The following is an 11,618-nucleotide window of genomic DNA, read 5'->3' as shown; positions in this document are numbered from 1 at the left end:
TTTCAATGCTTAGCTTAAAAAGGAAGGGCTGAAGTGAAGTAAGAAATAAGAATGGTTATAAGTGCTTGTTGATTCTTCGAAGTTATTATCTCCCATTCACCAACGATCCATTGAACAAATGGAACTTTATTATATATATATATTTCCTGTGAAGAGTTATACAACTAGGTACACATGTATTAGAAAAAGCTCGAGTCTTGTTAGTGACTTGAGAATGAGAACGAAAGTATTTTCCAAACACAGAAAGGGCTGATTTTGCCAGTTTAGGCCTATCACCAGTAATCTTTGCACGAGCACTGACCATTCAAGACTCGATGAAAACCTGAACTATCCCTAACATGAATCTCCCTCTTGGTAACGACTGAAACGTACTTCAAAAATGTATGGCAGTCCCCACAGAGAAGGATGTTCTTCATAATCCGAATCGGTTTTCCTGGCTTGGTCGTTAGAAGCCCATAGGTAATTGCTAGTTTTGCGCTGTGGTAGAACAAAAATTCCTTCTTTTGATGTTCTTCTACCTCTTGAAGCACAAAGCTCGTGTCGGGGACATACCCAGCCTTCATACTTTCTAATATTAGTATTTCTAATCCTCTATAAATGTCTTTGGATTGACAATGAGATTTATCCCTTGCATAGAAAGAATGAACCTTGCTTTGATGAATAATCCAACTTCGACCGGGGAGTTTCTGGAGCCCCTTCTGCCTCATCTCCTCTCTTACTGTCTCAGAGCAATGCCATCTCCCAGATGCAGAATATAGATTCGAGATGAGTATGTATGTCGATGGATCTTGTGGCTCTAAAGCAAGTATTTGCTGTGCAGCCAATTTCCCTAGCTTTGTATTCAAGCGGATTCTACAAGTATCAAGCAATGCCCTCCAAACAGAGGCCTCTGGCTCAAAAGGCATCTTACCAATTAGTTCCTCTGCTTCCTCAAATAGACCCCAGTAACCAAAAACACCAATCAAGGACGCATAATGTTCTGCAGTGGGTTGAATGCCATATATGGTTTCCATCGACAGAAACAATTTTCGGCAGTCATCGACTAAGTTTGAGTTGGTATGCCTATAAGCTGAAATAACCAGGAGAAATGTGACTGCATCTGGCAGTAGACCAGCCTTTTCCATCTCCGACCATACATGTAAGGCCTTATCACCCTGCCTGTGAAGGACATAGCCAGCAATCAAACTGTTCCATGAAACTGTATCATGAGTTGACATATTGCTGAAAACTTTAAATGCATCTTCCATGTTCCCACACTTGTAATACATGCTCATTGTGGCATTTGCCAACCCGATATCAAAGCAAAAACCAAGCTTAAGAGCGTGGCAATGGATTTGTTTCCCGATCATGCATAAGCCCAATGTTCCAGAGACACCAAGAACTGAAGCTAATGCAACTTCATCAACAATCATGTCTCCTGACAGCCTTTGGCAGAACAGAGAAATTGCCTCTTCTGGTTGGCCATTTCGAGAATACGCACAAATCATTGATGTCAACGCTATTGGACTATTCTTGTTGCTCGGCACTTGAATGAACATCTTCTCTGCTTCATCCATCCTTCCACACCTTGTATACATATCAAGCAATGCTGTTTCGACATAACTATTCAACCGAAAACCAAACTTGAGAACAAACCCGTGAATCTGTTCACTAGTCATCGCTTCCATTAACAACCCACAAGCATTAATGACACTAGTCAAAGTGGCCTCATTCAAGTCAACACCCTCCTCTACCATTTCAACAAATAACCTCAAAGCTCTTGACCCTCTGCCATTTTGACAATATCCGGCCATCAAAGCATTGTAGGAAACACAATTTTTCTCTGGCATCTTATCAAAAGTCTCTACAGCCAAATCAACAGCTCCAAATTCCATGTATGCCGTAATCATTTCAGTCCAAGTAAATATGTCTTTAACAGGCATTCTCTCAAACAAAGTAACCACATCTTTTGCACTCCCACACCTCGTGTAGAACCCAATAAGCGCATTATTTACACTCAAATTGCACTCAAAACCAATTCTGAGCAAGTGAGCGTGAATTTCTCGGCCTCCCATCCAAGCCAAACCACCAGAAGAGGCAGACAGAAGGGTTGAAAGTGTAAATTGGTCAACTCTGAACCCCAGGCATCTTTGCATATCTCGAAAATATTCAAAAGCTCTATCATACCTCAAGTCTTTCACCAAACATGCCAACACAGTATTCCAGGAAGCAATGTCTCGTTGAGGCATTTCATCAAACAAATTAAGGACAAAATCCAAACACCCACATTTGCCGTACAGTCCCATGAGCGCATTGCAAACAAAAGTGTACTCCGTATAACCCATTTTAATCGCCAGTGAGTGAACTTGAAACCCCAAATCTAAATCCGCAAGACGAATGCAAGCAGTCAATATGGCAACAAAGCTAAATTCATTAGGCTCAATTCCTGATCCCCTCATTTCAAAGAAAAACTCCACGGCTTCAGCTTCGCGACTGGACTTGGCGAAACCCGATATAACTGAAGTATACGACACCACGTCCGGGCACGAAAGGCTCAACAAAACTCCCTGAGCATAAGCCATGAGACCGAGCTTGAGGTACGCAACAATTAGAGCGTTAGACAATTGGGTATCTTCTTCAAGCTTGAGAATGGAGGCATGGACCGCTTTGGCGAGTTCAACGTCACTGTAACGAACTGAAAGCCGAAGCCAACTGAAGTAGTCGTTTGCAGCTGGTTCATGGCTTTTCAGGGGAGGTGGGCTGGAAGCAGATGGGTGTAGGTTGGGGAGGAATTGGGTGGCGGAGGTTGCAGAGTATGGGACGAGCTGCGGATTGGATTTAGGGAGAGAAAGCAGTGTTCGAGATGCAGAAAGAGAACATACTCCTGGTTGTGGTTGAGGTTTCGATGGACAGTGTCGGAGCTGGGGAAAGCGTGGAGCCTGAGGAGGATAGAAATTGGATTGAAGACAGGTGTCGGTGGGCACGCCGGCGGCGGAGTAGTGGATAACGGCAGCCATGGAATGAAGGCGGCGCCGACCATAACCTCCAGCCAGAAACTGCCTTCGGGCCACCGAGCTCCAATCTTTTTTCCTCCTCCTGCAAGGCTCTTTATCAGTTTTAAAAAATATTTTTTAGTTTTTAATTTTAATTTTATAACTAAAATAAAAAATACTTTTCTAATTCACAATATAAAGTTAAAAAATATATTTTTTATTTTTAATAAGAGATTCATTTATTTAATAAAATTAAAATTAAAAAAGAAAAAAGAAAAAATATTTTCTACAACTAAACAACTCCTAGAAAATTGAGTTTTTATTTTTTGTTGGATAATTAACCATTTGATAGAAAATTAGAATTAAAAAATTGAAAAAAAAAATTTAAACTAAACATCCCCAAATTGATTATTAGAAAAGAAGAAAAAATAATTAAAATATGAGCCTTCACTCCATGAGTCTAACAGCGATAGACAAACATGCATGTAGGAAAATTCAATTTTAAGGATATTATAAGATAGGATAAATTACACCGATAGATTAAATTGAAAGAGAAATTGATTGAATGAAGGAGAGATAAAGACATGTGAAAATAAAGGCTTTTGGGTACTTAAAAATAGGGCTATTAGCACCAAAAAAATTAAAATTTTTTGAGTTACGGTGATTTTATACAATTCTTCTAATTTTGACAATTAAGTCTGAATTTATAAAATTAGTAACAATTTTATCCAAATTGAGAAAACGGATTACTCGCCTGTTATTTTATTTTTTAAATAATTTTGTTTATAATAAAATGTTAAATACATTTTTTTGAGTGTGTGAGTTTAATTTTTTTTGTTGTAAGAAGATCAGCTAAATAAATCACCTTCACTTTCTTTTTAAATAACTCCAAACAAACAGTCTTTTCTATGTTAGACCAATTTTTTAGATAGTTTCACAACAAATCACCCTTACTCGCATTTTATTTTTAAACAATCCCTAAAATATGATGAAAGTTTAAATATGTTCGGTGCAATGACAATAGGAAGGAAGAGTTAAATACTTTCAACTGTTGTCATTGTCACTGACTAGAATAGTGGTCCAAGTAGGACAAAAAAAAAATTATTGTACTTAGAAAGTCCAAACATAAATTTATGCAAAAAAAAAAAAAATCAACAGATAACAAAATCATTTTATAAGCAATAATGAATAATTATTCATGAAGACAACTAAAGTAATATACACACATATACATTCACCAAGATTTTTTGAAATACAAAATAAAATATTATACTCCCTTAAAAAGGTACAAAAAAACATAAACTTTTTTCTATATTACACATAAATGTTAAACCAATCTATTTCTTTTTAAAATCACACAACAAATATATTACATTTGAATGGTATATATATTTTTATAATAAAATGTTAAACTGTTATACAAAGCTGTATTTAACAAAATTGTATGGCCACGATCGGGCAGCCCGTGAGAGTGATTTATTTAGATGATTTTCTTGCAACAAAAAATTTCAACTCACACACTCAAAAAAATTTGTATAACATTTTATTATAAAAAAAATGAAATAAGAGGCCTAGCAGCCCATTTTTTAATTTGGATAAAATTGCTACTAATTTTACAAATTTTGCCTTAATTTTCAAAATTAGAAGGATTGAATAAAATAGCCACAACTCAAAAAGTTTTAGCTTTTTGGTGCTAATAGCCCTTAAAAATATTATTACTAGTTTTTTTTAGTTAAAGAGAGATTAGTGTAATTTTTCAAAATAAAAGGGTGATTTTTCGAATTTAGCCATACCTCCGGGAAGAGGCAATCGTAATAATATTATTGGGACTATGAGCAGCAGACAAATAATAAAGCCGTTGAGGGATTGGAATTTTGCTCTTGGGAAATTTGCAAAAATAGACTGCCAGTGAAAAACTTTGTAAAAATAGGATTCTTAATTTTTTTTTTTGCAAAACTAGGACTTTTGAGAATTGAATGGACTAAAATGCCCCTGATTTAAATAAGCTTACGATCCCTTTCATCTTCTTCCTCTGCACGCACATCCCCAATCGTCCTGCCGATCAGAACATCTCTCTCGCTCGTCTTCTGTTTTAAGCATCTAAGGTTGTTGTTTCTTCATCGGTCTTCGCCTTCAAAGCCATTGCAGGTAATTTAAGAATATCTAATATTTGTTAAATATATATGTTAAGAATATTGGTTAACAGAAATTGATATCGGTAACCGATATCTGTTAACCGATATCCTTAACAGATATCCTTAACACTTATCTGTTAAAGATATCTGTCATGACCACGACAAGAAACTAAAACAATCGCAGTAAAATATATCAGTCACGACCGCAATCAACGATGCCATGGCCCTACTGCAATCGTTTTTCTCATTTTCTTATACATGGCCGCCATTTGTCTCTTTTCATCTCCTATCAATGCAAATACACACAGTATATGTATAATATATGATACATAATAGAGAGATAATGAGAGAGACCCACATCTCTTGAATCATAAACAATATATACACATATATTTAGGTCACAGAGAATGGTAAAAGAATAAAAAAATGATAAATGAATATATATATATATATGTACCTTATATATATAGAGTAATAGAGAGAGAAGGAAAAAGATTTATTGAAAAAAAAGAAGACGAAGGGAATCGTAGACTGATTTAAATCGGAGACATTTTAGTCAATTCAATTCTCAAAAGTCTTAATTTTACAAAAAAAAAAAAAAAAAATTAAGAGTCATATTTTTGCAAAGTTCTTTTATTTTTGCAAATTTCCCTTTGCTCTTTGTGAGCTTTGCTTGTAGTCAGTCGTCGATCTCCATGGACAAACCTAGTAAAAACCAGGTCCTCTCTCTAACCGATACATATGATGTTCTACTTGCTCGATTCGCAGATCGAGTGGTAATCTTTTAATTGATTTGAATTGTGATTGATGCCGTCGATTAGGTTTCGTTGAGAGGAGCGAGTGCGAAGGAGATTACGCGGGATGATCTTCTTGAGAAGGTCTCCCAAGAAAGGGAGCTCCGGAATTATACGCGCCGGGCCATGGCTGCCGCGATCGTTATCCAGGTGCATTTCGTTGTTTGATCCCTTTGATTTGTGGTTTTCCCTTGTTCATTATCCAGGTGCACAGAAATATGAATATGTTTGACCAACTATTCGAATGTGGGAAGCCAAAATGAAATGGAAGAGAAAGAATTATAATGAAAGGTTCTGTAGGATTTAAAGAGAAGATCAGCCCAGAAGAACGCATGTTTCTCTTTTTTTTAAGCAAATAGTGTATGGAAGAGAACAGCCGTCTCAATGGGGTGAACCATGTAAAAAACATGGCCTTAAGGGGGTGCACCCTGCACAAATGAAGAACCACAGGTTTTTTCTAACTCTCTCTTCATTCTCCATCAGGCTGTAGAGAGATGAGTTGATATAAATTGAATTGAAGATTGTTGTACCACTGGGGAATACTGGTTGTGAACCTCTGGTCTTAGCCCATGAACGTATAACTAAGTTTGACTTCATATATATACTGTTGAACCAGAGATAGAGAAAAAACCCTTTTAGGAGAAAGAACTGTGTGAGGTCTAGCCTCCTTCTATTGAAATTTATAGTAAGGCTATACAATAATTAAGACTAAAATTAAGGCCTAATTACAAGCTAATTGACAGCTAATTACATTTATTCCAACACTATTTCTCAAGCTGGAGCATATAGGTCATATGCATCAAGTTTGTTACAAATGAAACCAATATGAGGACCTCGAAGAGATTTAGTGAAGACGTTTATCAGTTGATCGGCTGAATTGACAAAGTTAGTGGCAATACATTTGGATAAAATCTTTTTTCTGATGAAACGATAGTCAATTTCTAGTGTTTGGTCCTCTTATGAGAAATAGGATTTGAGGCTATATGCAAAGCGACTTGATTATCACAGATTAACTTCATTTGCATCACCTTACCATATTTTAATTCTTAAAGCAATTGTTTAAGCCATATAAGTTCACATGTTGCCAAGGCCATAGCACGGTATTCTGCTTCGGCATTAGACCTAGCAACCACATCTTGCTTCTTACTCTTCCAAGATACCAAGTTGCCACCAATTAGAACACAGTACCTGGAAGTAGAGCGTCTATCTGAAGAAGATTCTACTCAATCGGCATCAGAATACCCAATCACCTAGGTATGACCCTTATCTTCATATAATAATCCCTGACCTGGTGCGCCTTTGATATATATGAGAATGCGAACAACAACATTCCAATGACTATTACATAGAGATTGCAGAAACTGACTAACCACGTTAATAGCAAAAGAGATGTCTGGCCGATATCTACTAGGGTCAGATAATAACTCCCCTGTCCTTTTAAGAGCTTGATATTTGTGTCCATGGGAGTATCAACTGATCTATAGTCAAGCATGCTAGCCTCCTCAAGAATGTCTAAGGCATATTTCCTTTGTGAAATAACTATGCCGCTTTTGGACTGGGCCACTTCAATGCCAAGAAAATATTTCAACTTGCCCAAATCTTTAGTCTGAAAATAGTTGAAGAGATGTGTCTTCAGTTGAAGAATAGCATCTTGATCATTTATAGTGATGACAATGCCATCCGCATAAACCACTAGATAAATGCATCGACCATCTAATAAGTGGCAATAAAAAACAGAATGGTCTGCCTCGCTGTGAATCATACCAAATTCCTGAAGAACTGTACTAAACTGTCCAAACCAAGTTCGTGGAGATTGTTTCAACCCATAAGGAGAGCGGCGAAGTTTGCATACTAATCCAAACTCCCCCTGAGCAACAAACCCAGGTGGTTGCTCTATATAGACTTTCTCCTGAAGATCACCATGAAGAAAAGCATTCTTAATATCCAACTGATAGAAATGTCAATGATTCATCACATCAATGGATCAAAACAAGCACACGAAGGTGATCTTAGCCTCCGAAGAAAAGGTGTCACTGTAATCCAACCTGAAAATCTAAGTGTAGCCTTTGGCAACCAAGCGTGCCTTAAGGCGATCAACCTTCCCATTAGGACCAACCTTCACAGTATAAACCATCTAGTGACAACCAATAGTGGATTTACCAAGAGGAAGATAAACCAATTCCCAAGTGCCACTAGAATGTAGAGCATCCATCTCAGTCAACCATGGCCTGGTGCCACTCTGGATTTGAAAGTGCCTCACTGGTAGTTTTAGGGATAACAATAGAAGATAAATTGGACACAAGCATAATAGGATGGAGCCAAGCGATGATAGCTAAGGAAAGTGTATATGGGGTGAGGGTTGTGAGTAGAGCGTATACCTTTACAAGTGGCAATGGGCTCAGGAAAAAGGATCAACAATTGGCTGGTTCGAGGTAGGTGAGGATGTCGGAGCACTAAGTGAGTCAGCAGGTTCTTCGTCAGCAGTCGCAGGAGGATGTGGACGGCTATGATAAACCTGAAGGGGATGCTTAGGGACAGTAGGAGCAATATCTGAGGAGGGAGAACAAAGGTAAGGAGTAGGAAGAACCTCAGAAACTGTGCGACTCTCGACATGAGAAGAGAGAAAGAAAAGAGATGTCTCAATGAAGGTAATATCAACAGAGATGAAATAACGTTTCTTATCAGGAGAATAACACTGATAGCCTTTCTGAAGTCAAGAGTAACCAAGGAAAATGCACTTGATAGCCTTGGCATAAAGTTTGGGATGACTAAGGGTCATGTCATGAACAAAACAAGTGCAACCAAAGACACGAAGTGGAAGTAGATAAAGACTCTTGAGTAGGGAAAAAGATGGAGTGAGGGATCTCATGCTGTAAGATAGAGGAAGGCATTTGGTTAATGAGGTAACATGCAGTGAGAACAATATCAGCCCAAACATGGAAAAGGAACATGACTATGTAGTAAAAGAATGTGAGTTGTTCAATTAAATGACGGTTTTTGTGCTCTGCAACTCCATTTTGCTAGGGTTTATAGGCACATGAGAATTGATGTAAAATAGCCTGAGAAGCCATAAAAGTAGTGAAATGAGCTGAAAATATTCTCTAGTATTGTCACTATGAAAGGCATGGATAGAAACATTAAATTGAGTTTGAATTTCAGCACATAAGTCCTTAAAAATAGTAAATAACTCTGAACGGTTTTTCAGTAAGAACACTCAAGTACATCCAGCGTAATCATTGATGAAAGTGACAAAGTACTGAAAACTTAAAATAGAGGGAACATGATAAGGACCCTAAACATCACTATGGACAAGTTCAAAAGGAGACGTAGCCTGATTATTGACATGCTTTGAAAACAAAGTACGAGACTGTTTTCCAAGTTGACACGACTCATAATTTAAAGTGGAAACATTAGAAAGATGCGAGACCATCTTTTGTAATTTGGATAGATTCGGATGTCTCAAACGATTATGAAGAAGAGTAGGAGACTCAATAGAAATGCAGGTTGCTGGTGAAGAGGGCTTGTCGAGATGATAAAGTCCTTGCGACTCACGCCTGACACCAATCATTTGTCCAGTACCCTGGTCTTGCACAACAACATAATCAACAAAAAAGGTTATAGTATAGAACAATTAAGAGCATGTGTCAATTTACTAACATAAGCAAGATTAAGAGGGCTTCCAGGAACATATAAAACATAATCTAAGGGTAATGAAGGGAGCGGTTAGGCTTGACCAATGCCTATAGCAGATGTTTTGGAACCATTGGCAAGAGTAACAATTGGTAGACAAGAAGAAGTAGAGAGACAGGAAAAAAGAATTTGATTACTAGAGAGATGATCGGTTGCACTAAAATCGAGAATCCATGGTCCAAGGGTGGTAGACTGAGTAACATAAGCAATAGAATTATCAATGTGCACCACAAAAACAGTGGATGACAATGCAGCTTGATAATGAAGATAGTCCTCATAATCACTTCCAATCAAAACAAGAGGGAGAAAAATGATTCTCAGAAGATTCTATTGGGGAATTGGCAACAACAGATTGAGCCACATTAGCAGCGCATGGCGTTCGACCATGCAATTTGTGGCACCATTCTTGAAGATGGCCCCACTTATGACAGTAATTGCATTTAGTGTAGTTACCTCATTTTGAGTTACCGCCTTGATTATTCCTTTGCTCTCATTTACCAAAAGTTTGTGACGCCAAGACGGAGGTATCAACTCGAGAACCATTGATGACTAAAGACGAGGAAGAAACCCAAAGAAGTCTAGCAAAGACATTTTCTAGCGTCGGAATAGTGGGACTGTATAATATTTAATCTCGGATTGGAGCAATGTCAAATCGAATGGCAATCAATCTCTGAACCATAAAGAACTTATCTCGCTGCTACAACTATTCTTCTGCAGTATTACCAATTGATAACAGAGAGTTGAACTCTTCCTTCAAAGATTCTAGGCGGCTAAGAAATTTAGACATATCCATATCCTATTACTTCAAATGAATATGTCGTGTACCTAGGGTTTACCTAGGGATTGGATTGGAAATTGGAAGAATGAGGGGGAAAATTAGAAGAAGAATAGGGAGAATCAAAAGAACAGTACGTGAGGGAGAGAAAGATTGAGAGAGAGAAATTAGAGGAGGGAAATAAAAAATGTTTCAAATGTGTTCATTCATGCCTGTGAATTATGTTGGATCAGTCTTATATACTGATCCAGATAGCATTGATTTGATGCCAATAGAGCTGCCAAATATTCAAACCAATTATAATTGAAGGTGCTACCTTCTAGGTACAACTGCAACTACTTCTAAGTACAATCGGTTCAATCCAAACTAATAGAAAATACAAACCAAGGAATTCATCTATTATCTATTACTACTATACCCCTAGGTCCTGACATTCCCCCCGCCTTAAAACATTTCTTGTCCCCAAGAAATGCCACCCTTCCACTGCTACCAATATGCTTTTTCCTTCTCTTCCACAGCTTGGATGATGCAATCTTGAAAAACTTTTGTAAGCCTAACACATTGTCCATAGCTCTCTTGGACTCATCGGCTGAAACAAAACCCTAATCAACCACTCACTGGTTGTCGTAGTGAGCAATTGAAACGTGCTGACTGCTATTCATACCAATTTTTCCCATCACCGCTCCTTTGATGTTGGTTGTTTGGAGTCCAGAGAAATGGCTGACTATGCCTGTGACTTCCTTTAATAATTCATCACCATCTAATATAAGTAGGGACGACAGACACACGTCCATAGTTGCAGTTAATGTATCCCAGATAAGCCCATTGCCATTCTCATTTGTAAAAATATCTTCAATCACCTTTAAATGCAGCAATATAGGAATGTTAGATCTAGGAGTTGCAGCACAAATTCCAGTCCTCAATCCTTCCTTCAACAGAGTTGATAGAAATCCTAAGCGGCAGGTTGTAGCAAGAACGAATAAAGCAGCAGAATCTTTGTTCTCCACCACAAAACTCTTGGCTTCCTTTGCCCTTTCCCTTAACTGAAATCTTGTTAGGGATTTATTTGCTGAAGCCATGCTCTTTTGCATTTCCAAAACAGTATTTTGCTTTATCGGTACAAAACACTGTAACCCTTCTTGAGAATTAGCATTGTCCAACTTATGCAACACCTCATTTCCGACTATACAGCTTGAATCAATTATTTTCAGTAGTTGTCCTTCAATTACAAGTTGTCCCCTTACTTCCTTAT

The 11,618-nt window shown here is 37.7% G+C and overlaps 2 protein-coding genes across 7 annotated transcripts in view; one reads left to right on the top strand and one right to left on the bottom strand.

Annotated features, from left to right (window-relative positions):
* Positions 1-110: 110 nt before the first annotated feature.
* On the bottom strand, positions 111-3,060 carry LOC127787866 (pentatricopeptide repeat-containing protein At5g03800). The gene has a single exon (XM_052315925.1). The coding sequence runs from the start codon at positions 2,994-2,996 to the stop codon at positions 273-275; it is 2,724 nt and encodes a 907-aa protein (XP_052171885.1). The 5' UTR covers positions 2,997-3,060; the 3' UTR covers positions 111-272.
* A 2,669-nt stretch (positions 3,061-5,729) lies between these two features.
* Positions 5,730-11,618, top strand: part of LOC127787847 (E3 ubiquitin-protein ligase UPL7) — a 68,487-nt gene continuing 62,598 nt past the window's right edge. For 4 of the 6 annotated variants that reach the window (XR_008020260.1, XM_052315885.1, XM_052315884.1 and 1 more), the window contains exons 1-2: positions 5,730-5,826; positions 5,929-6,051. Coding sequence is in view for 3 of the 6 variants with exons in the window: in XM_052315885.1 (XP_052171845.1) it covers positions 5,803-5,826; positions 5,929-6,051 (147 nt within the window). In the remaining 3 variants the exon portion in view is untranslated. The other 2 variants (XM_052315888.1, XM_052315886.1) reach the window with 2 other exon arrangements.

Source organism: Diospyros lotus, chromosome 13 (assembly GCF_014633365.1).
Source record: "Diospyros lotus cultivar Yz01 chromosome 13, ASM1463336v1, whole genome shotgun sequence".
NCBI classification, from domain to species: domain Eukaryota; kingdom Viridiplantae; phylum Streptophyta; class Magnoliopsida; order Ericales; family Ebenaceae; genus Diospyros; species Diospyros lotus.
This window is presented reverse-complemented; position numbering and strand designations above follow the sequence as displayed.